Below are 22,165 nucleotides of genomic sequence, written 5' to 3'. Positions count from 1 at the left end.
GATTATGCGAACGCTGTTATTACCAAGCGATGGAAAGAATACGGCACGTGAAAGAATCGCCGCAGAACGAGACCTCTGCATTCCAAAATCCTCCCTCAATCTAAATGAAACCCATTCTAATTTCATTTTTATATAGAATACTTGTTCTTTTTTTTTTTTTTTTTACGTTTTCATTTAAAGGAATTTAACCTAAAACTCATCAACTCTGGGGACTGAATGCACTTTTCAGTAACGTGTCCATATTTCACAATGTGTTCTGTTGCCTCTCAGTTGAAAAGCATGGATCTACGCCATCACGCCTGTACACACAGAGCCCAGATGGACTGCCTCCGCGAAGTGTATGAGAAATAAACCTTGTCATTATTTGGAGATCTTTGTTTGTGTAGAAAAGCTATTTTCTGCAAACTGTTAGAAGCCTTTGTCTGAGATCTGTTATTATTATTATTCCCAGCACAACACAGAGCTTTGTGACAATGTTACAAGTACTTCTTTTTACAGGGTAGCCTCTGTTCGCCCCGCTGGGAGTTCTATAAATATTTACTAGACTGTCACTTTATTGAGGCGCTTGGACCCTTTCAAGTTCTCAAGCCCCTTCAAGACATAACAGGAGTTTCAACTAAATTTAGAAGGGCCAAAAGAACATTTGCTGATGCTGTCGTGTACGCATTAAAGCAATATTTACAATCCAAAGAAGTACAATCCCGATAGGTTCTTTAGGATTCAGGAGCCCGGCATTCATATTAAGGACGAATTTAAAAAAAAATTTATTATTGAAACTTTTCGTGCGTCTACAGTAATATTTTGGGGCCATGAAGGGTTTTAAGACCCCCAAAAGGGTGTCAGAAAGGATATTATATTATTACAATACTGAAGAGGTAGACATACACCCAGAGTAATATACACGTGATTCCTTATTTCTTAATGTTTGTTACTAAGGCGTGCGCGATTACTCTTTTAAACCAAAGAGCAAAAAGGTTTCCAGCGGCGGAAATACTTTGATAACAAGGCTCTACTTGGGTGAGATCAGTCATCACCAGGGAGGTTGAGACCCCTTTTGATGAGTACACTGTGCAGGGCTTCTTCTAGTTTACAACCCACCTTATTCCCTTCCTCTCCCCAATGGATTATAATGAGAAAAAGCAACATTTAAGGGCAAGCCCTTAAGGTCTAGTACTTTCACTGACCCCCAAACGACTCCCACACAAGCTGCTCTCTGGCCCGGCACAGAGGGACATTCTATAAGTGACCCACGGAAATCGAGTTCGTACAAAACAAAGAACTCAGTGGATTCGGCGCGGGACTCGCTGACCTTATAATGGATGGAAAAGCAATGTACAGATCTATCCGGATGCCTTACAGACCAAAAGCCAAGCCCAGCACCAGCGGAGGGAACTGCGTTTAAGAATAAGGGAGCTCTGCTTTATAGCTTACGAAATGACCAGATAGATGCACAAACTGTACAGATTAGGCAGACTGTATATATATTTATATATATATATATATATATATATATTATATATTTATATATGGAGCTTCACAGAGGAGCTACTGAGTAAGAAGTCATCCATATTATCCACATTTCAGGTAAAAACACTAAGCATCGCTGAGTGACTTTCAATTGTGACCATTGCTAGATGTTCTGTAAATGTTAATTAAGCAGGGCCCTTCTTACCTCTTGTTTCTGTAAGTCAAATAAATAAATAATAATAATAATAATAATAATAATAATAATAGATAAATGTGTAAGCACTCGATCTGATGGGGTGCATGCATTCTGGTTTCTGTGCCATTAGGAAGGTATCATTAATAATAAAGTGCTTGGTCTGGGACTGCGCGGGTTAATTGCTAAATTATTGTATTTAGATAGAGAAATGCATTTGAGTCAATGATTTCATCTGCTAAAGACAAAGATGAAAGGGATCAGTAAAGCTAGCAATAAACACGTCTATTATCTGCAGATGGTTCTGGGAAGACTTTCTGGGAGGTGGGAGTTCAGCAAAATGGTAACAGGAAACCAATATCATGGAATCCAGATTTTTTGTTGAAGGTTTAACCTACTGTATGCCAGAGACCAGTCAAAGAGCTGAATCTATTAAAATACCAAGACGTACTGGTGTGCTATAGAATGTAAGCTCACGCGCACAACAAGACATTTTGGCCACAGGGTGCCTACCCTAACCCTGTCTACTAAACGAGGAGCAAAAAGCAATCAGTGGCTGCCTATTCACAGAACAAGCAAACACTAATTTAAGAATATCTTATTATGGGTTCTATGTTTTTATATATATTATAAAAATATAATATATATTATACTTGTAATCACATCACATATTAATGAATGTAAAAATATGTGTTTCCGTAGCTACTTACATCTGATCCCGTAGATCATCAACGGGTCGAGCTGCTTTTTCCCGTGTTTGCCCTGGCCGGACAGGTTGGAAATGGCCTGGATCTCCCGGTGGAAGAGATAGTCGAGCAGCGTAAGGGCCATCTTCTCCGCCGTGCGGCAGTTGGTGCTTATGTGCAGCATGTCCGCTGATGAGATGGGACACCGTACCCGCATCTCTGCGTTATTCTCATCGCCCAGCCAGGTGCCGTTTGGGTAATCCTCTGGATAAAAGGAAAATACAACAAACATTTACATATGTTGTTTTTCACACAAGTAGGGTGTAAAATACTAGAGCATTCCGTTCCTTCATTAAAATTAGAGCTTTATTAAGAGAAATACTTAAAGGGTTGCTTTCGGAAAGGTGTTGAAATGTCAAAGGCTGTTAGACGTTTACCAGGCGCTAGGATCGGCACTCGTTGTGAATGTGAGGTCCAAATCACAGATTAGTCAGAATGATTACTAGTTCTAGATTTTTATTTATTCAGCAACAATGGATTACTCAGCTGTTTATAATGGGCTGTGAGTTTTCTCCCACTTAGGGTCACCCCTTAATTCCCACAACTCTTTCCTTTCCAGATTTCAACAAAAGAAGTCTAATCTCTCCCTCATATTACGGACTCTCCTTATCTGATACATTGTAGCGCAGGACGAAATGATAGAATAAGGGAGTGGATTCGGCAGAAGAAACTGCCAGGAACTCGGCATAAGCGGTTGTCGACCTGATTTCCATTGAATATGTCTTAGTGAATTTATATGAGAACGTTATCATCTTCATGGTGGATCCTGACAACTGGGGCAGACAGATCAATCAACGAGGAAACGAGTTAGAAATATGTTAAAGAATGTAAATATTATATGCCTTCCATGATCATAAGCCTGTCACCTATTGCATTTATCAGTTCCATACATTGGAATTAGACAGCAAAACCAGTCTCATCCGCCATAATATACACGGCCATATTGCCGGGAGATCTGTTTTTCATTTGCATTCCAAACCCTGTGGCTCTTCACACGGCAAACAAGAACTATATGTGACAAAGAGAGAAGAACCGCAATTTTAAACAGTCCCGTGGAGCGCCAAACGTTTCGCATCTGGAATCCCTCTGCAATAGATAACACTTGAACTGTACAACATAATTAGTGTGTAAATCCCCATGTACTCAGCAGGGCTGGACTCTTAGCGAGTAAAAGTATAAATGTGATGACGTAAGAGGAGAAAACCCTTCCAAAACAAACCAGAAAAAAAAAAGGCGCCCCTTGGGGACTGTGCTACAGCGGGCCGCTATTGCTATAATGTTCATCGAGCCGTGAGATGCCCTGTGCACGAGGCTGGCCCTTTAAGAGAAACACAGGTCTGGGTGTCACTTTGTATCTATAATTAAACCTGCTATAACCTCTGTGTCTCTGGCGAGCAATAAATCACAGCTTATGCTTCAGCTATGCCCGTCGTTTATGGTCCAAGGGTGAGGTTCCTGCCAGTCGGCCAACGCCTCACCAAGCTACCTGGCTATGGATAGCTCTAAGGTTTCTCATTTTCCATCCCGAGATGTCATTTGGAAAATGGAAAGTATGAATTGTAGGAGTAAATAGATGGTTTTATCTGGATGTCTGTGAAAACAAACAGCGTTCATCACTGTTGACGGAGCCTGTGGTTTGTGTTGGTCCGGCTCCTGTTGCTACTGTACGACTGAGCTGTCGCTGGGTGGGAGACCTGCTAAAGTCATCAGTTACGTTCTAGTGGAAACCCCAACCCTGAAAACAAATTTACTGTGACTCTGAAAATGAATTATAGTCGGCCAATAAAGAATCCTGAAGTAAAGAACTCAAAATATGCACTCGGCTTCAACAAACGCATGGGTAATGCAACCTTACAGCATCTGCTTGTACTAAGGGTAATTAAATCAGAAACTCATATTTATTTCATTCCTCTGGAGTTAATTCAAGATAAAACAAAAAGAATGACTATTTAACCTGCTAGCTAAATTCTGGGCTCATGGCGTTCATTTACTAACGCCGACAGAGGGGTTACAATGCATCACAGACCTTCTCGGTGGAACGCTGAAACCAGTGACAGGAGAGAAGGCGGCGTACGTGACGATTCACTTCATTTTTCTGTTTAGTTTTCCTAGCCCGCCAATAAATGGTTTAAAAACCCCTTAAAAGCCATTTCTTTTTTTTAAAAGCTCTTAAATAAAAAGATCTACATTAACGGCGGGGGGGGGGCCCTAACCGTCGAGTATCTATAACGCCTGAAGCCACCAAAACCGTAGAATTTTTAAAGACATTTGTTTATAAGCAAAGCCCCTTCTCATCTCCCTGAGCGCACGTCGAGGCGGTAAACGGATCGCTGTTCCTTTGGCTCTCGTAGGATACGCGATCCGCTCCCACCGAGAAAATAGAGCTCTGGTATGCAATATATTTACGCGGTTACAAACGTTTGTGTACTCCATTAATTCGCAGCACCTGGACAGAAAGCCTCGCTTCTTCTACGCATGGAGCGCCGCAGCTTATTTTTCTGAATGAGTGTATTTCTCGTCAATTAACCCCGTATCATCTGTCGCGCGGCGTAGAATTTTGGCGGACGATCTAAGCTCACCGACATGGTTATCCTTCCCCTGCATTCTCCGTATCGGCGGATAAGCCCGATTGTCTGTTTCCAATATATCTTAGACGTACACAGCGCTTGAGGGCCTGCGTTTAGTAATTGGCCCGCGTCTATAGAAATCAATGTAACGTTGATGTCATTTATATTGGTCAAAAGTTTGAAACGTACAATTTCTCACGTTACACCGCAGCTGGGGGGGTCCGCTACAATTTCCTGGCTATGCAGGGGGATCAGTATGCATCTACGGGCTGCATTCTGCAATTAGAGGTTTCCATCTAGACTGATAAACAAATGGAAATGGAATCAGGTGCGCCAGGTGGAGGACGAAGCTCTGGGCCAAGGGGCTTAATGTAGTTACAAAGTATCCTGGATTTAATTGAACTTGTCTTTAAAACTCAAAATGATACGGGAGAGTCTCTGCGCCATTTGGAAAAGCTAATTTTAATGTCATCATCATCTCAGGTAACAGAAGCACCATGTATAAGTGGACTGATGTAAACGGTTCTGTAATAAAACATATATACCCGACCCGTCCAAACCACTCATAAGGATAACTTGGCAGTTAAGTTGTGTACTGAGAGGTCATGCATTACCAAACGGCCTGGTATGTCTCGCTGCGTAATATTTAAGCAGAGTAATAATGATTAATTGATTCAACTTATCGGGGTGGACATTTAATGTAAACCCGGTGGAATTCTTTAGTACTATACGATAACATAAGTTATTTGGACGAAATGCTCTCCTCGGGGGACGCTGTCGGACTGCACACTTCAAAGACGGCACTGAGCTTCACGACTGTGGATAATAAACTCGGAATCGGACAAAGTGATAAGGAGTGGGAAGCACAGCTGTTTCGTGGGAAGCAAATTAGGAGCGTTAAAATTGCACCTATTATTTCTGCATCTCGGGGAGACTTCCAGCGGTTTCTGGATATGTCATAACACAGAGCTACTTAATCGACAGTCGGCGTTGGAGCAGGGGTTATCCGGCTATAAATTCAAGAACCAGATGTTGCCCTCGTTGGGTTTTCTGTGGTCCGTAGCCAGCGTAAAGAGGTCATTTGCACGAGATAATTGATTTGTTTTGGTGTAAACTCCTATTCCTGAACGATCTTCCGCATTGCCTAATAGCCAAATACAACACTGACGTTACATAGAGGGAGCTTGTGCAGGTGACGAGACCAGACGCGGTCTACGATGTCAGGCCAACCATTAAAAAAAACCCATCTTAAAACGGTGTGTATGATGTAATGTTAACACCTACATAACAATACAATAATGCTTAATATTACTATAAAGATAAATATTATCATACAATATCTTTGACTTTATAAAGGGTTTTAAAATTAAATATAATTTTTATTTTTTTTTTAATTATTACAAAAATGTACACTGAAGTTTCTTAATGCAATAAGAGCTGCTGGGAATTATTTTTTTTTATTTTTTTTAAGCTACATTAAAGATGGACTGTAAGAGACGGAAGTAATTCAGAATTTTGACTGCATTAATCAGAACTTGGGTTACATTAATCTTTTAAATGGTTTCTCAATTTCTAATTGAATATTTTACATATAAAAATAAATATTTGATATATTACAGGTATATGTTTTTGTATCAGGTTCAAAATAAAATTTAAACAATATACACTTTATATGCTTAAGTTTTTTATTATTATTTTTTTTTATTTTTTATTTTTTGGTTGGATTGCCTCTAGGGGAAAAAAAAACATGGCAACACTAGTAATATTATGATCTGTTATTAGAAAGGAACATGGAACCGGATTACGTCCCTTCCCCAACTAATTCCTTGTCAATCACTCTTCAAAACAAGGAATCGAGAGTTTTAAAATACCTGCCCAAAAAAATATTCTGAGAATCAACGTATTTTAATATTGAAAAGGCTTGTTTATTTTCATTACAAATCCGGGTGCTGGTCAGGCTCAGCGAACGATGCACAAAAAATCCTGGTAGCTCTGATACCAGGACACAGAGTTACATTAACTTTATAAAAACAAGCCGTTTCTGGCTTACGAAAATAAACCGAATCTCCAGAGCCATTAAATAATATCTTTGGCTGATCTGTGAGTGAATTAAGCATTTACTTCAGAATAAAGGGGGAGAAGACTTCCACTGGCTTTGCAGAGACTTTTTACTGTTACAAAAGTTCATAGGGGCCGAGCGCTCTCTGTGAGAATTCAGACTTAATGGACCTGAGTACTTAATGCGGTATATTAAACATGTACTAATATCCGCACGGGCCCTAAGTCAACAGCGGCTTAGCGGTAGGGTGGAAAGATCTTAAAAAAGACTTCTCTGCCCCTTGATTAGCACGAGTAAGACAGCTCACTGTTGTGTCTATGTTGGAGTCCGTTCGGATCTCGAATGCAAACCGTTCCCAGGGGATCTGATCGCAGCCCTCAGAATCATATCTTTGTCCTTAAATTCACTTTTACAGACTAAATATTGCTTTCTTCTTGGAGGTCTAAATAAGCAAACCAAAGACTGTCTCGCTGAAAAGAAGAAAACGACTAATTCCACTCTCTGATTGGGGCTTCCTTTGAAAAGGCATGCGATAATGACATAACAGGCCTCACAAATTGCAAAACTCTTCCGCTTCCTAACCACCATGACCATAGATTAGCATCCACTGCACCGACTTGCTTATTTGTCTGAAATAGGCAACACATGGATCATTCCCCATCTAGTAAATGTATTACCTGAAATCAAGACGTTTCAATACAAAGAGCACCCGTATGGAACGTTACAGATTCTATCGGCGTAGGCTATGTGTATGGCGCGGCGTAGATGGAATCATTTCTGATTTTGGTGGCGTATGTAACATTCTAAGTTATTTGCGAGGTTAACACGGTTCACAGATATAGAACAAGGCAGACATTCCATCCTAACCATTGAGACATAAACAACTGTCTCACTTGGTGTAACTAACAAGGCAAGTAATTTAGAGTAATATTCAGTAGCTTGGGTTTAAGTATTCAGCTCAGAATGAATTCATGGCTCCATAATTACAGCGTTTTCTCATGCTGAGCCTCCGTCGACTGTAGAATCGAACTCTAGTAAAATGTGCGGCAACACAACTAGAGAGGCATTCGCGCCGCGCTTCAAAAGCTTCTTAAAGTGGCTGGAGTAAAAAATGTCAATTGTCTACATCGCACTAGACCCCTGACGTCAGGGTGATACGCATATGAAGCTGAGATTTTGAATGCACTGGAACGTGGCGGTGTTGATTTAGGTCGATCTATAGCATCCCAGAGAGAAGATTCACCAAGCGGCTATTTGCACGCTACTGAAACCTTCGGCAAGTCAAGGTCAGGGTCGGCAGCAACGGAATTCCACACACCCTGCCATGGATTACTGAATCTTGGCCTCACATCTGCTCAATTAACCAAAACAATAAAATAAAAGTACGTGTACAAATGAGGCACATAATCCAAGTGTAATCTGGCTGACTCGTCGGGGTCGTCATTAAAAAAGGTACATGTAGTAACAGTCACGACCCGTGAACAGACCATTAACTGGCTTTCGTACGATGAGCTGATATTTCGGAGTAGCCATATGCCTCTGGCCGAGTCAACGTCTTCCGCGAAGTTCTAAAGCTTTGGCTGGAGATAAATGCAAACACTCATTTTGTATAAAAATTAAAAAAGGCAAGAAAAAGCTCACATGGAAATTAGATGTTTTCTCTCTATTTCTTTCTTTCATAGAACTAAGGTTTCCAAACTGCTCATTCTTAGCATAAATAGCTAACAGAAAAACATTCTTTTTTACTTTAGCTGCTATCACGAAAGCATGAGAGTTAATTCTGAGGCGGACAGCAAACAAGCGAAATTCTTCACAATGCCATATTTACAGCGTTCATCCGCTAGGAAGTCGGATTTTATGGTGTGCAATCGGTCTTTTTTATGTGCAACTTTGGCTGAAGCATTATCCATCCCTGGATTACAAAAGGGACTAAGGGAGCAAAGCAGTGGCCTCGGCAGAGCCGTGCTATCAGAACATTAAACATGGCATTCTATAAGTTACTTTCTTGTAACAGCCTAACATCAGAGCACGTGACAAGGGACACGGACGCTAAGAGTAACCAGAGCCACAGAAACAACAGCCCTGTGCTTACTGCGGGGAGAACGATGAATAATATTCAGATAATTCATGAGATTCTTTCTACAGCATGGCTCTTCTTTATTTTAAATTGTTTCTACGTAAAACGATCAACAGGAGTCGCTCCGTTTATATCAGCTAAAATCATGCACATTAAGGTTGGATGTTATCAGACGTAACATTGTTGTGGCAGAAAGTCCCTTTAAATCTCTTATTTCTCACAACGCGTTAAAATTATTATTCCTGGTTTTTTTTTTTTCCTGGAAAAATGTAAATAAATTCTATAGTATTTCCTAAGACTATGTTCCTCGGAGAGCCTTTGTGTTCATCGGTGTTTCAGATATATTTACCAGTAATGGTTCTTTCCCCCGTGAAAAGCCTTTTTGACAATATATTCACTTTTCTGAGGTCATTTCGGAAAATTCCTGGGCTGAAATAAATCCCCAATGGACCGGTACCTTTAGCAACGGACAGTCAATGCACGCTTAGTAAATAATGATGAGCTTCAGCTGGAGAGCTAGAGGCCTATAGTGTATGTATGTGTGTGTGTGTGTGTGTGTGTGTGTATGTGTGAATGTGTGTGTGTGTGAATGTGTGTGTATATGCGTGTGTATGTGTGTGTATGTATGTGTAAGTGTGTGTGTGTGAATGTGTGTGTGTGTATATGTATATGTGTGTGAATGTGTGTGTGAATGTGTGTGTGAATGTGTGTGTGTGGGTGGGTGTGTGTGTATATGTGTGTGTGTGTGTGAGAGAATTTGCTATTTCAGTAAACACTCCGAGACAGACTTGTAGGAAGCAGAATATGGAAGAGCAATCAGAAAGGAATTAAACGAGCTAGCAGAAAATTGGTATCGTTTCAGCTGAGAGCTACGTTAGGAATGCTGTTGATGGATTTTTGCTATCGTAAAAGATGATAACACTTCCATATGTTTGCCCAGTGTTTGCATTTTGAACAAGCTGCTCACTGTGAATGTCAAGTAGGCTTTCGTGCTTTTATCGTTTGCTCTGGTCCGCGGCTGCAGGTCTTTGGGTCGGACGGACGCTCGCAGCTCTGTTAACAGGTCTCAAGGGTTTCGCCTTCGAGTCGTTTAAAGGGATTTTCTAGTTGTAAACACCAATTTCAGAAGGCCTGAGAAGCGTCTTAGGGAGCCGATCGGTCAGATAGATCCCTGCTCAGGATTAAGGCGACGGTCGTATCACCCCAGCTCAAGCTTTCCGCTTAAAGCCAAGAATCACTGATAAAACATATTCAAATGGAGCCTATGGACTGTAAGCGGGTACCTACTGAGCCCAATACAATTATTTGTATCTGGGGGGGCAGGAATTCTTTCCAGGAGACGAGGCTGACGTCAGCTTTCATTCTTCGCTTTTCCTCTCTTTTATAGTCTTCTTTATTGAAACCAAATGCCTCTAATTTAACCCTAATTTATTAAAATAAGTAAATATTTCACTTATTCGGTTAACAATTAATAGATGGTATTTGATGATAATTGTGGTGATAATAGTTATGTATATTTACAAATGTATGACGATCATAAAGCATCACTACAATTATTCCACATTAAACCATTAAAGCTACAGAACCAACTTGCAATAATCGTCATTTTCTTGTAATATGGGAGGAATTACATTCTGAGCGGAATCTGCCATCTGCACCGATAACGGGATTAACATTTCCGATCTCCATCTACGTATGCACATTGTTGGCTATTGACTGCCACCTCCTGGGATCGCAGCTAACTTTATCAAACCAAGGATCCGGCTCATTTACCTGAGACAAATTCATCTGTCACAACAAAGAACGCATTTCCCCTGCCGAGCGCAGAACGGATAAAAAAATGTTGATAAATGTAACCTTTGGCAACGTGAAAACAAAAGAAAAAGTCCACCTTCTGGGAGTCTTCCAAAAATTGTTCAAAAGAAAAAAACAAAACTTTCACAGAAACTGGAAAGGGGTCAAAAAGAAAAAAAATGCATTTATTGGTCCATTGTCCTTTTTCTCATACAGAAAACTGGCTTTAATGTGATTGTAATTTACATGTCGGCTTTCAGGGAACAGGGATACGCTGCAGACTTACTACGGCCTCCCTTGCAGAATATTCTCATGTCATATGAACCTGTCACTAAATATTACGCCGTTAGATAACGTTCCCCCCCAGGCGTTCATCTTGAATTCTGATTTTCAGTTAATTAAATTCGCTGCGTGTGAGGCCTCAGGTGTTAAACGTGTCCTTCCCATTAATAAATTGCATTTCTAAGTACATTTATATGCATTCCTGAGCCCCACCGTATAATTGGGTCGATTTGGCAGACTGCTGTTGGCCCCGGTAAAGAGACGGCGCGCATGGCGAGTCTTTGCATGAAACGCACCCCACCTGCTCTTAAATCCATCTGACTGAATAAGCCATTCCCTTCCAATATTAGGTTCTATGTCAGATGATAGGAATTGTAGTTAAGCTGCAAAATCCAAAAGACGTGAGCGCCACCCCTGCCTGCTCCGTAAGCAGTGCTTTCCTGCAAACAGCAACAATGTAATAATATAGGGAATAAATAATTGGACACTGGAATCAATGGCATCTTTTTGTGCAAAGGACGTGGTAAAGCGTTTGGACTAGAAGGGGATTAGAAGAAACCTGTATCTGAGACAATGTAGATAAGACTCCCCGACGCATCCAGCTGGAAATGCAGCTGGACTCCAGTGAAAAGAAAGAAAAAAAAACAGGATGCTGGCGTCCTGATAGAATAATAAGATATAAATCAACTGATCCATGCTTTAAACCCTTCCATAGACATCTGGTAGTATGCGCATGTGAGGACCACTGTAAGAATACGTCAGGCTTCCACCGGTCGCCCCTCAGGACTGTGGCTACTCAGCGTTTAACGTCACTAGGCAGTTCATAAAAGCAATATTTCAGAGAATAAAAACCACAGACCCATCCACTGCACTACCCTCTCCGACCGCGGCTTCTGTCTATGGACAGACGAGCGTTTACAGGCCCTCTGTATGCTACATACTGGTGACTGCTCGTTTTAAAGACATTTATTTGTACATTTAACATTCCACGAAAAAGAATGCAGAAGCTTTTCTTGACAGACCTTATCAATAGTGTGAAAGTGGTGAAATTAAAACTTAAGAATACCCCAAAGGTATGGATTTGTAGCAGCAGCAGACGATGGAAGGGCAGGTCGCTCGGAGCCATTTATACTTGGCTGGCTCGATCACCGACACTCACGGCACTTAAAAAGTTTGTAAACTCGTATTAGAAGTGTCAGTCATCCCAACGTATGATGGCTTTCTATGGATTCCTCGCCCGCTGCTACAGCCCTCAACATACTCGGTGCCCAACTCTGACCATTCATCTTTCTAGTAGAATACTGGGAAGGTGAATGCGCCGTGTATGTTTGCTTAATCTAGACATTCCAACCACTCTTTGGACCGAAGGACCTGTAGATACCTTGTCACTCTTTATGGTTGTCACATAGTAAATAACTCCATATAAAATGAATACGGCAGGACACTGTGTCTACCAAAGGCAATGTTCGAGCTCTAAATGATTTCACAGCCCACCACCTGCTGCCATGAGGTTTTTACACGCTGCTAGCGCAATATTTTCCAACGATTTGCTGGTTTTTATGAAGCGCTTTCATGGCACTTTCGGAAATCTAGCTCGCAGCCAGGACATTGCTTGGTGAGATGATGTATGCGGTTGCCATGTAACCATTTATTCGAGGGAAATGTGTTAATTCCACTGAGCAAAGACTAAGGTCAGGGGACAAATAAAGGAATGAAATGGGAAAAAGCACCCTGTCTGACTTCATTATGGTGAGATAAATGGCCTGTGAATGAAGCAAATAATAAGTGGAAAACAATAATCAGTTTTAGGCTCTTAGACTTTTGAAATCGACTAATTTAACCCAAGTACAGACATGACCCCAGTTGGTTACACGCCATCAGTCTCTGCCTTTCGCATGCAACATCTGTTCTTTCTAACTTACTTTGTGCAAGTGAGCATTTCCAATTCAATCTCTTCAAGAGCGCATCCTGAGTATAATTTATCCTTCCCAGGAGCCGGCAGTGAACACGGCTATTTTGGGAACACAAATATAAAAGTTGTTGATTCAGTGATACTTCATACATCAGCTGTCAGCGTGAGCTTGGAGGTGGCGGCACAGATAACGATTTTGTTATCTGTTGCTCTGAAAACTCTTTCTTGCCGCTTGTTTGCGAGCGAGGGGAATGCGAGCTATTGTGGGTTCTGCATAGATGGCGGTTTAATGTTTTAACTTGCAGTCGTACAGGTGTGTCGGAGAACTAACAGGTGTGAAACATTTATAAATATAGAACGTGTTAGTAATTAAGTTACTCGCTGGCTTACACAGGGGTGCGGCGGCAATTGGATCTATCGGATGCGGAATTGGTCCTTCACGCCAGATTATGGTGCCCTGTTCCTTGGTGGTCTTGTGTGAGGATTGGTGATTCGATAATAAGATACATGATGTACCAACTTATGACATCATTGAATAACAAGAAAGCAGTCAATCCATAAGCGAGGCAACATGAGGTTCCTTTCCTTTCAAGGGTATGAGAAAATGTTTGAGAAACGTCAATGACTGCAGCTGTTAAGACATGACGTACGGTGCTCTTCAAAAAGACAAAATATATAAGAAAGGGGGAAAAAAGTATGGCAGCGGCCCTCAGAAGACGAGGTGAGTTTTACAAGCGTCAAGTACTTGAGCAAGACGTGTAACACAAACATCATGGCACGTAACCCAAACAAAGAGAATCCATATGTATGGGAACTTCTATGGGTTAAATCTATACATATGCTGCAATTGCTATTTAGGGGGCATACGGAAACCACTACGTCTTTGCGAAGATATACAATCTGACTGATGAAAGGTCTAGACCAAAGAAAGAAAGGATCCTTAAATGATTAAATAAGCTGTCATTGACGGCATATCTGTGGATGTCTAGTTGTCATCTCTAAGAATTTGTGCAAAAAGCCAGACTGAGGCGGCTGTGTTGGTCGGGGGGATGGTCTGGGGTCTGCTCCCCGTAGTCACCTAGGTAAGGGGGACAGAAGGAGATCTCATCGCATGCTTCCTCCTTGCTCCGCACTGATGGACGTGAATGGCTGCTGGATATCACATCATATAACCCAGTCACAGATCATTGAAAAGGGATATCCGTGGCAATAACCCTCCCGTCCAATCCGTGTTCCTGAAATGCATATATACTGCGGCATGTAATGTATACACATCCCTTTACCTTTTTTTCTATAAATGCTGCCTAATTGGTGGTTGGATCTGTATAACTCCTGAGACATACGACTTGTAGCTCTTATTTAAATACAATGGATTGTTTGAACTTGAAATAAAATATTGAGCAATCAGTCAAAATAAACTCGAGCGGCTTTTATGTAAACCAACTTAGTCTTTACATAAACGTACATATCCATTAAACAAATCCGTGCAGTTCCTTTATGTTAGAGGTCAAAATACTTTGATTCCGAAGCCACGCAGGAAACGTTAGAATGGAACGGGTCGGTATAAGTCTTTTCAAATCATCTGACCACAAAAGCATGGTTCCTGTGCAACGCAGACGATTAGGTCCTTTCAAGCTGAAGCACATGCAATTTGTTTGTCTTTACAGTGATTTTTCACCCCTTCGTGTATACGGAGAATGAGACAAAGACTTTTTTCTTGGAATAAAGCGGAAGAGGCTTTGATTTTTTTCTAATGCAAATTCCTACGCTGCTGATGTCCATGCAAAGGAAGTTCCACGAACAAAATAACTAATTTGCTCTTTGTAAATAGTATATTAAGGATGCAGGCACTCAGGCCTCCTGAGGTTTATTAAGTATTTTTAAAATAACAAGAAATGTTGCCTTTTATTTTCCAAATTAGTTTCAGTTCCTGTTCTAAAACAAGGTATAGTTGTTGGTGTTAATAAACCTTGTTACAAAGCACAACTGCTTCAGAACATCACTCATTATAAATCCTCCTATCCTTCTAGACAGCGTATGGAACGAAGCCCGGACAATGATGTCTCCTCGCGCATCCTTCATGTCCAAGAACTTGTTCTACTCTGTTGTTGCATTCCTGGTATTTATCAGAAAGGAGATCAAGGCTCCAACTTGACAGGACCCATGGTATAAAAAGTAGACGAGCTGACTTGTCGGCCCCATGTATGTTTAATCCATTTGAGAATACACCCCAATGCTGTATTTGTACTAATTCTTAAATATTCATGTTGTGTATTTGTTTCTTCATAAGTAACATTCTTTGAAAATGTCCCTTGAGTCTCCAGCTACCAGCGAAGCATACAGGGTCCCGGAACAGCGTAGAATGTTTCTTTAAGCTTACAGTTTAATCTTATTCTGTCGGCGAGAGGACACAGACAAATCTCTCGCTGGGCTTTGTTTATACTGAATCAGAATCTGTACATAGACATTCTTTAATTATAAACAAGAAAAGCAAAGAGATTATCGTTCAAAATTCTTTGCGGATCAACAGATGATAGTTATCCTAAGACTGAGGAACTGATTTCTAAGCAAACAGCCCCCAGATGTAACCATTTAAGAGGTGAAACAAGTTGGAGGAGCAGGCGCCTGCATTAGCACATTAAGTATAAACGGGAAGACATTGGGTATAAGTGGGACATTTCTGTAAAGACCTGGGTTAGCTATGCCTAGGCCATACAGACCACTAAAACCCTTTACAAAGAAGCACACAGCCCGTTTTATCCGCATACTCTGCCAAAGTCCACTTACTGAAGGTACAACTCTGCATGGATCCTCAACACAACCCCGCCAGCCTTGGCTACCGTATGAGCAATTAGTACCCTCTTCCCTTCCATATCTGCCCCTTAAAGAGTGGTAATACCCATAGATACTACCACAACTAGCACAACCGCACCCTGAACTCAGCAAGGCTACAACTTTACCCAGATCCATCATAAAAAAGTCCCTATAACTGCATTTTTTACAAGGCCAGACTGTAAGGTGTGACATAAGCAAGAATCTGATCTATGACACAACAGCACTTAAAGAAAAAAAAAACAATTATCACGCATCGCTTTAATGGAAAGAATCACAAGAACTTGCCTCCTTCAAGGACTTCTGGAAACAGCATACTTGTTAGATTTGCAATCTGGGTTATTGGTTCTCATATGCAAATCCTACCCCGTCTGCCCCGTACTAAATGGAAAGAGATTTCCAGCGATATGACGACACCGTGAACACGGGTATCCAATAAACTGATTATCAGTAGAACTCTGGGAATGGCTACTAAGAGAGCTGATACGTTGTATTTTGATGACGATGTAGACAGGGTACAACCATAGGACAGCGGCAAATAGGAAGCCGCAGCGCAAACGTGCACCAAGTATGTAATTAGCGTGATGTGGACCATGACAGCAAGAAGTGGACAATATTCGAGAGGGTCGATGGGAAACATTAACCTATCTTTTAAATAAGGTCAAGATGGATGCCCCTTGTGAGTTCTGCTTTAACGATGTCCCTATGATTTCCATTATTATTTCTCCCCGTCTGATTATTGATGCACAGGCTATAGGCAGGTGGTATATATCCATGTGATCATGCTAAAAGTTGTGTATACGACCCATATGCTTTAATTGTGTCAGCAGAAAGCAAGACACCATTAATCAACGACAAGACCAGAAATTCTCCTTTGAAACGAAGCCATTGTTCCCACAATTGTGCAATTCATGGCTAAGTTGGGAATCGTTCAAAAATGTGTACAAAAAAAAGGAGATATATTAACATGAATTTATTTGCTTAGCTACAAAAATGTAGCAGATTATCCAAAAACAAAGCTTTATCAACTTATATATCCGCTGTTAAATGTTTATGTTAGAGCAGGCCAGCTGACTCATATTTCTGATATCTCACCTCTTCAAGAGGCACATTATTATGAATTATTGAGTGTAAGGAAGTGACACTAACCTTGGCTCACTACATCATATTATATGTACAACTGGGATTCCCCGAAAAACGGAGAACTTACCTTCGTGCAGAACATAAATGTACACCCGGCACCAAACTCTTACATGTTTTACATAAAATATAACATGTTACGAGGAGATGATTGCATCGCTTGCGTTCTGGGACAATGCACTGGGGACACCAGGTGTGTCTACATACACGCGTGACCCATTAAGCAGGTGCAGCACACACTTTGTCCCAAACCTTATACTTTTCCCCTTTCAGACCCAAAAATCCTCTCTGCCCCGCTTTTTCCCCCTTAAAGCCCCTCTTTTCTAGAAGGTCAGAATGTTTGCTGGGTATGAGGGTATCGCAGGGTTCTACAGCCCTAAAAGCCCCAATAATGTGTGTAGCAATAGCTGGAAATTCTTTCTTGGTTAACTATGTAGCAATTAATAGATCATAAAGTAACAGAAAAAAGCCTCAGTAGAGCCTTGCACCATAGCCGCGGCCCCCACGTCCGTTCACCTATTTGATACTCTGGGATGTACGATTCCCTTTAAGTCCTTTTATGAAGCTTGCACGGCAGGTGCACTTTAGTGCAAGTTTGGAATAGTTCCTGCACAAGGACATGTACTGCGCTAAAACTGATACCCCACCCAAAAATCTACTCCTTCGAGAGCAACTATTTATGATGTACCCCGAGGTGCTACTAGAATTCCAACGTAGAAGGCTAAAGAAATGGAAATCATTTTTTAACATCTGGAATCTTAGACAAGAATGAGCTTTCAAAGAATAGTTACTACATACTGAAAAAAAAGAAATAAGCATGCATTGTTTGAAGCTTAAGTGACAGGAGTAAAACCGACAATAAGCTGGAGGGGGTCACCTGTTGAATCAAAGCATCGACAGTTTAGGCGTCAATCAAAGACGTGAGACCCAAGCTGCGTGGGTATAAAAAGGAACCTAGACCACTATAAGGGATGTGTGGAAGAGTGGAGGTTCATTGGAAGTGCACGGCTCATTCCTACACATCACAGAATAGACAGACAGACCAGGACTAGACTGTTTCCTGCTCTCCCAATTAAACGCTATCTAATTCCCACCTAACAGCCTAATGAGGTCCACATGGGACAGTTTAACGTAGCGTGAGCACTCCTCTCCCTGGGGCAGGAGCTGATAAAATTAGCCACATTGCTGAATTATGACATCTGTGCTCCGGGGGGATACAACAGGCTACAAACTGAGTTGGCAGAATAATTTGAAGTAAGGCCTTGCCAATAATGTGTTGCAGACTGTAGCTGCAAGAACAAAATAGGAACAGAAATCAGGAATCCCTGGGAGAACACACACAAACTCGGTGTATGGCATTTCTCGCTTCTGTTAATTGCGACAGGGTCTTATTAATTATTTCCAGATTCCGGCTAATAATGAGACGTGGGGTCATTAACACACCACCTGCTAGCTGATATACAAGGACACGAGGGACTGAGGTGCGGGTGTAAAGTCTGTTGGCCGATGTGGACAACAATGAAGTGAAGGAGGTTCTTGAACGTGATCTTTGCCTTTCCAGCTCGGTGATGTAAAGGTCCGCCACATGTCAGAGACACTCGCTGATCGTGCTCAGGGTCACATTTACAAACGGAGAGGTAGAACAATGAAATCCATCATTATTTCATATGTCAGTCTCCCGGACCGGCATGTTACGTGTTCAGTAGCTGTCAATGAGAAATGAGTTGCTACTGTTCAAGACAGAAAGTTAAGGGGAAGCTAAGCCATGACGTGAGCCTTGAGCAGGGACAGTAAGCTCCTGAGTGGCCTCACGCTACGAAGCAGAGCTAGAGAGGCCAAGGCTTAAAAAAGATACATCATTTCAAGTGCATGACATCTAGTTAGTTGATTGTACCAAAAAGCCCCTGTGATGGAAATACATCTGTAGGAACATCTTGGCATGACTGGCATTGACCACTGGATTTAAGCACATGGCAGCCACCACTTGATCACATCAGGCTGGAGAACGTCTTAAGAACTTGCCCGCCCAAGTGCCAGAAGGACATGTCACAAGTACCAAGACTGATTAAAGTCCGAGTCTTTACATCAGGAAAAGGATGCTGACATGACTTAAACTGGTCAAGAGTTCAATTTCAAGTCAGTTTAAAATAATAAGAGCATGAAAGATGAGATTATATTCTTGCAGAAAATTGCCAGACACGATATGTCGATAAACATGTAAAAAGTGTCATTTTTCAAGAGATACTAGGCTCAACTCCCCAATCCGTCTAGGGAATAGAGCATTAATCTCTACCAGAATACTGTATTTCAGTATTGGCGTGGCTCTAAACATCTTCCCTTTCCTGCTTTGTTTTCGCAACAAATCTAGTATTAGTTCCTTTTATATCTTACAGCTGATCATAGCTTCACATAATTATTGGGGTGGGAGAAGGGTAATAGCTCAATGTCTCCAAAAGTCCCAAAAAGATATTTCATACTAGATTGTTACATGCATCCAAAGCAAAGCATTCCCAAGAAACATTAATGGATTGGCAGTTCTTTTGACGTTTATATATGAGTCCAGCGCATAAAAAAGGCCAGCAACATCTGTTTGAGCTGGATCATCAGCCAAGTTACCATGCATACGGAAAGGACTATACCAAATATTTTCACCGCATTAATAACTTCCTATCCGTAAAGGAAGGATGTGGTATGGTGATGGGGAAATATCTGCAACACCTTGTCAAGGAATAAAGCTCTCCGGTGGAATAATCCAAAGATTTATTTTTTCTTATAGGAAATTAAAAGAACGCGATCATCAATGTCACAAAACATGACAACCTACAGATCCCCCAACCAAGCAAACGATTCTGTGTGGCCATAATCCAAAGACATGGCAGGTCATGCTGGATTTGTGCAAGGGGCAGATACTTTCTGGCAGTGTACATGGTGCAACGATCTATATCTGAGTCTCAAAGATCCACTCGTGCTAATTACAGATTTATCTGCATTTATGAGAAGACATGCCAAAGACTAATGGATTTAGAAGTGATTTACACAAGGTAAACAATCACAGTAAGCAGGGACATCACAGCACTAGTTGTGGGAAAAGCGGAGGAGCTTGCAGGGTTTCTGAATCCCCGAAGCCTTGCAGATTCACACCTGGCTAGAGTCCCATGAAATAACTCAAATATTGCTCCAGGATAGAAAGAAATGGTTTGTATAATCTGACCAAACCTTCGTGTTTAGCAGCCCCCTCCTGCCACACAGGTGTCTCATTAATGGAGTCCAAGGAAGGCTTTAACCTGCTTGAGTCTCTTTTGGGCTTAAATGCAAAGCAGTCCCACTGATTCAGCTCCTTGGTAAGTAATACAGCCATTAAAAAGTAGATATGGTACTTTAACGTTGTGGTGGTCTGACAATTATATGGCCAAACAGTGTAATGGAAAGCCCAATATTTACACCTTAGATTGGTGTTTTTTTGAATGGTATTCCCTGGGCATGCGCTGAATACTTGTTTGGTATAATAAGACTAAGAGGACTGTAGTAACAAAGAGAAATTTAAGATGAAAGCAGTCGAGGACACCGATAGCCAAAAAGTGGCCACATTGTTGGTCTGTTGAGCTGCGTGACCGACTGCCCGGAAAAGCGCTTCCTTTGACAAACGAAAACACTGTCTTGAGTGACGTTTCGGGCTATGAGAACATGCCAGTCCTTGACACGCTGCTCCGTAAGAAAAACAAACTTTGGGAATGTCTGAGCGGCGTGACAGTGACGCGAGATTATTCCTGGAACTGAAATTCCCAAGCTTTATTAAAACAATATTGTGCGCTAACTTCAAAGACTTGTTAGAATGGAAATGGCCCCGAGGCCCTGGAAGATGTATTCCGCCGCAACTTATGTAAAACCAAAATTTGTGAAAATGGAAACACGTTCTCCCCATACCAAGGGATGACCTACCATAGTTGGTGTCTTCAAAGGCTGAGGTGTCCTCTGTGAGGTCATATTCCAACAAATTGATTGTTTAGGCTTTAGGAAGCAGCTCAATTTTGTGGCGTGGATATACAGGAATATATTGATACAGATCAATATAAGATAAGGTGTCAGCGGAAAGATTTATGTAGACGTGGTTGCCAGGCTTCTGATATTGGTCCAGCCATGGCTTGGAACCCAACAGCACAGAGTGGACTTATAAGTGCTATAATAATAGTATAATAATAACAGATACATATAAAGAACTGGGAAGGTCCAACAAATTGGCCCTTGGTGACCTCTCCAAACAAAAATCACCATTTTATGTGTAAAAATGTAATATCTGCGGGAGGCAGAAGATGCTTCCAGAGAAGACTTTCCCACCATACTGGATCTTGGTGTAGCTGTGCTAAGGACGCGAGGGACAAGTAACTTCTTCCAGTTGTTGCAATTATTGGCACACATCGGCTTGCCTTGCCTTGGAGCCTTGGATCCCTTAGCACCCGGTGCCTGTGTGAAGCTTGCTCTTCCATGACAGCATTGGTTTACAAAGAAATTACATATGTTTCACTTGTATACATCAATTACGTGTCAGCAATGTTCTATTATTTCTTTATTGAGAAAATCCTCGGATAGCTTAATAACATTTGGTGTCCTGTCTAATTTAATATACGATGGACCCGCTCCAAAAACATATAGGAGAGTGGAAAAATGAGGAAACATCGGGAGCTTCAGAAATTCATCGCCGGGGAATGCTCGTACTTCTTCAAAATGAAGATATTTTCCCCCCTCGTAATTCGTTGCCCCGGCTCACACGTTTTTCCATAAAAATGAATTAAAAGCAGTTAGCAGCTGACATAGCTGCAAACAAGTATATGGGTCTGATATGAATTTCCTGTGCAGAAAAATCAGGGACCCGCGCCAAAGCGAGTGTTTGTTTTCTCAGACGATGTGCGTGCCAACATATTGGCATGATTAGCTAAGTAACCAGCCGCTGGGCTCGCTCTCGAAGACTTCCAGTAACCACCATACAAATTTGCACTCCAAGCCAGTGGGTATAAACTTTCAAGCGTATGTACCTAAAACCAGTATATACAAATGGAAGGGGAACTAAAGGAGCGAAATGTAGCGCAAGGCAGATTTCG

At 41.4% G+C, this 22,165-nt stretch overlaps 1 protein-coding gene across 1 annotated transcript in view; it reads right to left on the bottom strand.

Moving 5' to 3' along the window:
* Positions 1 to 22,165, bottom strand: part of BANP (BTG3 associated nuclear protein) — a 126,143-nt gene that overhangs the window by 78,306 nt on the left and 25,672 nt on the right. Inside the window, exon 7 of the mRNA XM_053448751.1 lies at positions 2,371 to 2,610. Coding sequence (XP_053304726.1) covers positions 2,371 to 2,610 — 240 coding nt within the window. The remainder of the gene's footprint in view (positions 1 to 2,370; positions 2,611 to 22,165) is intronic.

This window comes from Spea bombifrons, chromosome 10 (genome assembly GCF_027358695.1).
Source record: "Spea bombifrons isolate aSpeBom1 chromosome 10, aSpeBom1.2.pri, whole genome shotgun sequence".
Taxonomy (NCBI): domain Eukaryota; kingdom Metazoa; phylum Chordata; class Amphibia; order Anura; family Pelobatidae; genus Spea; species Spea bombifrons.
This window is presented reverse-complemented; position numbering and strand designations above follow the sequence as displayed.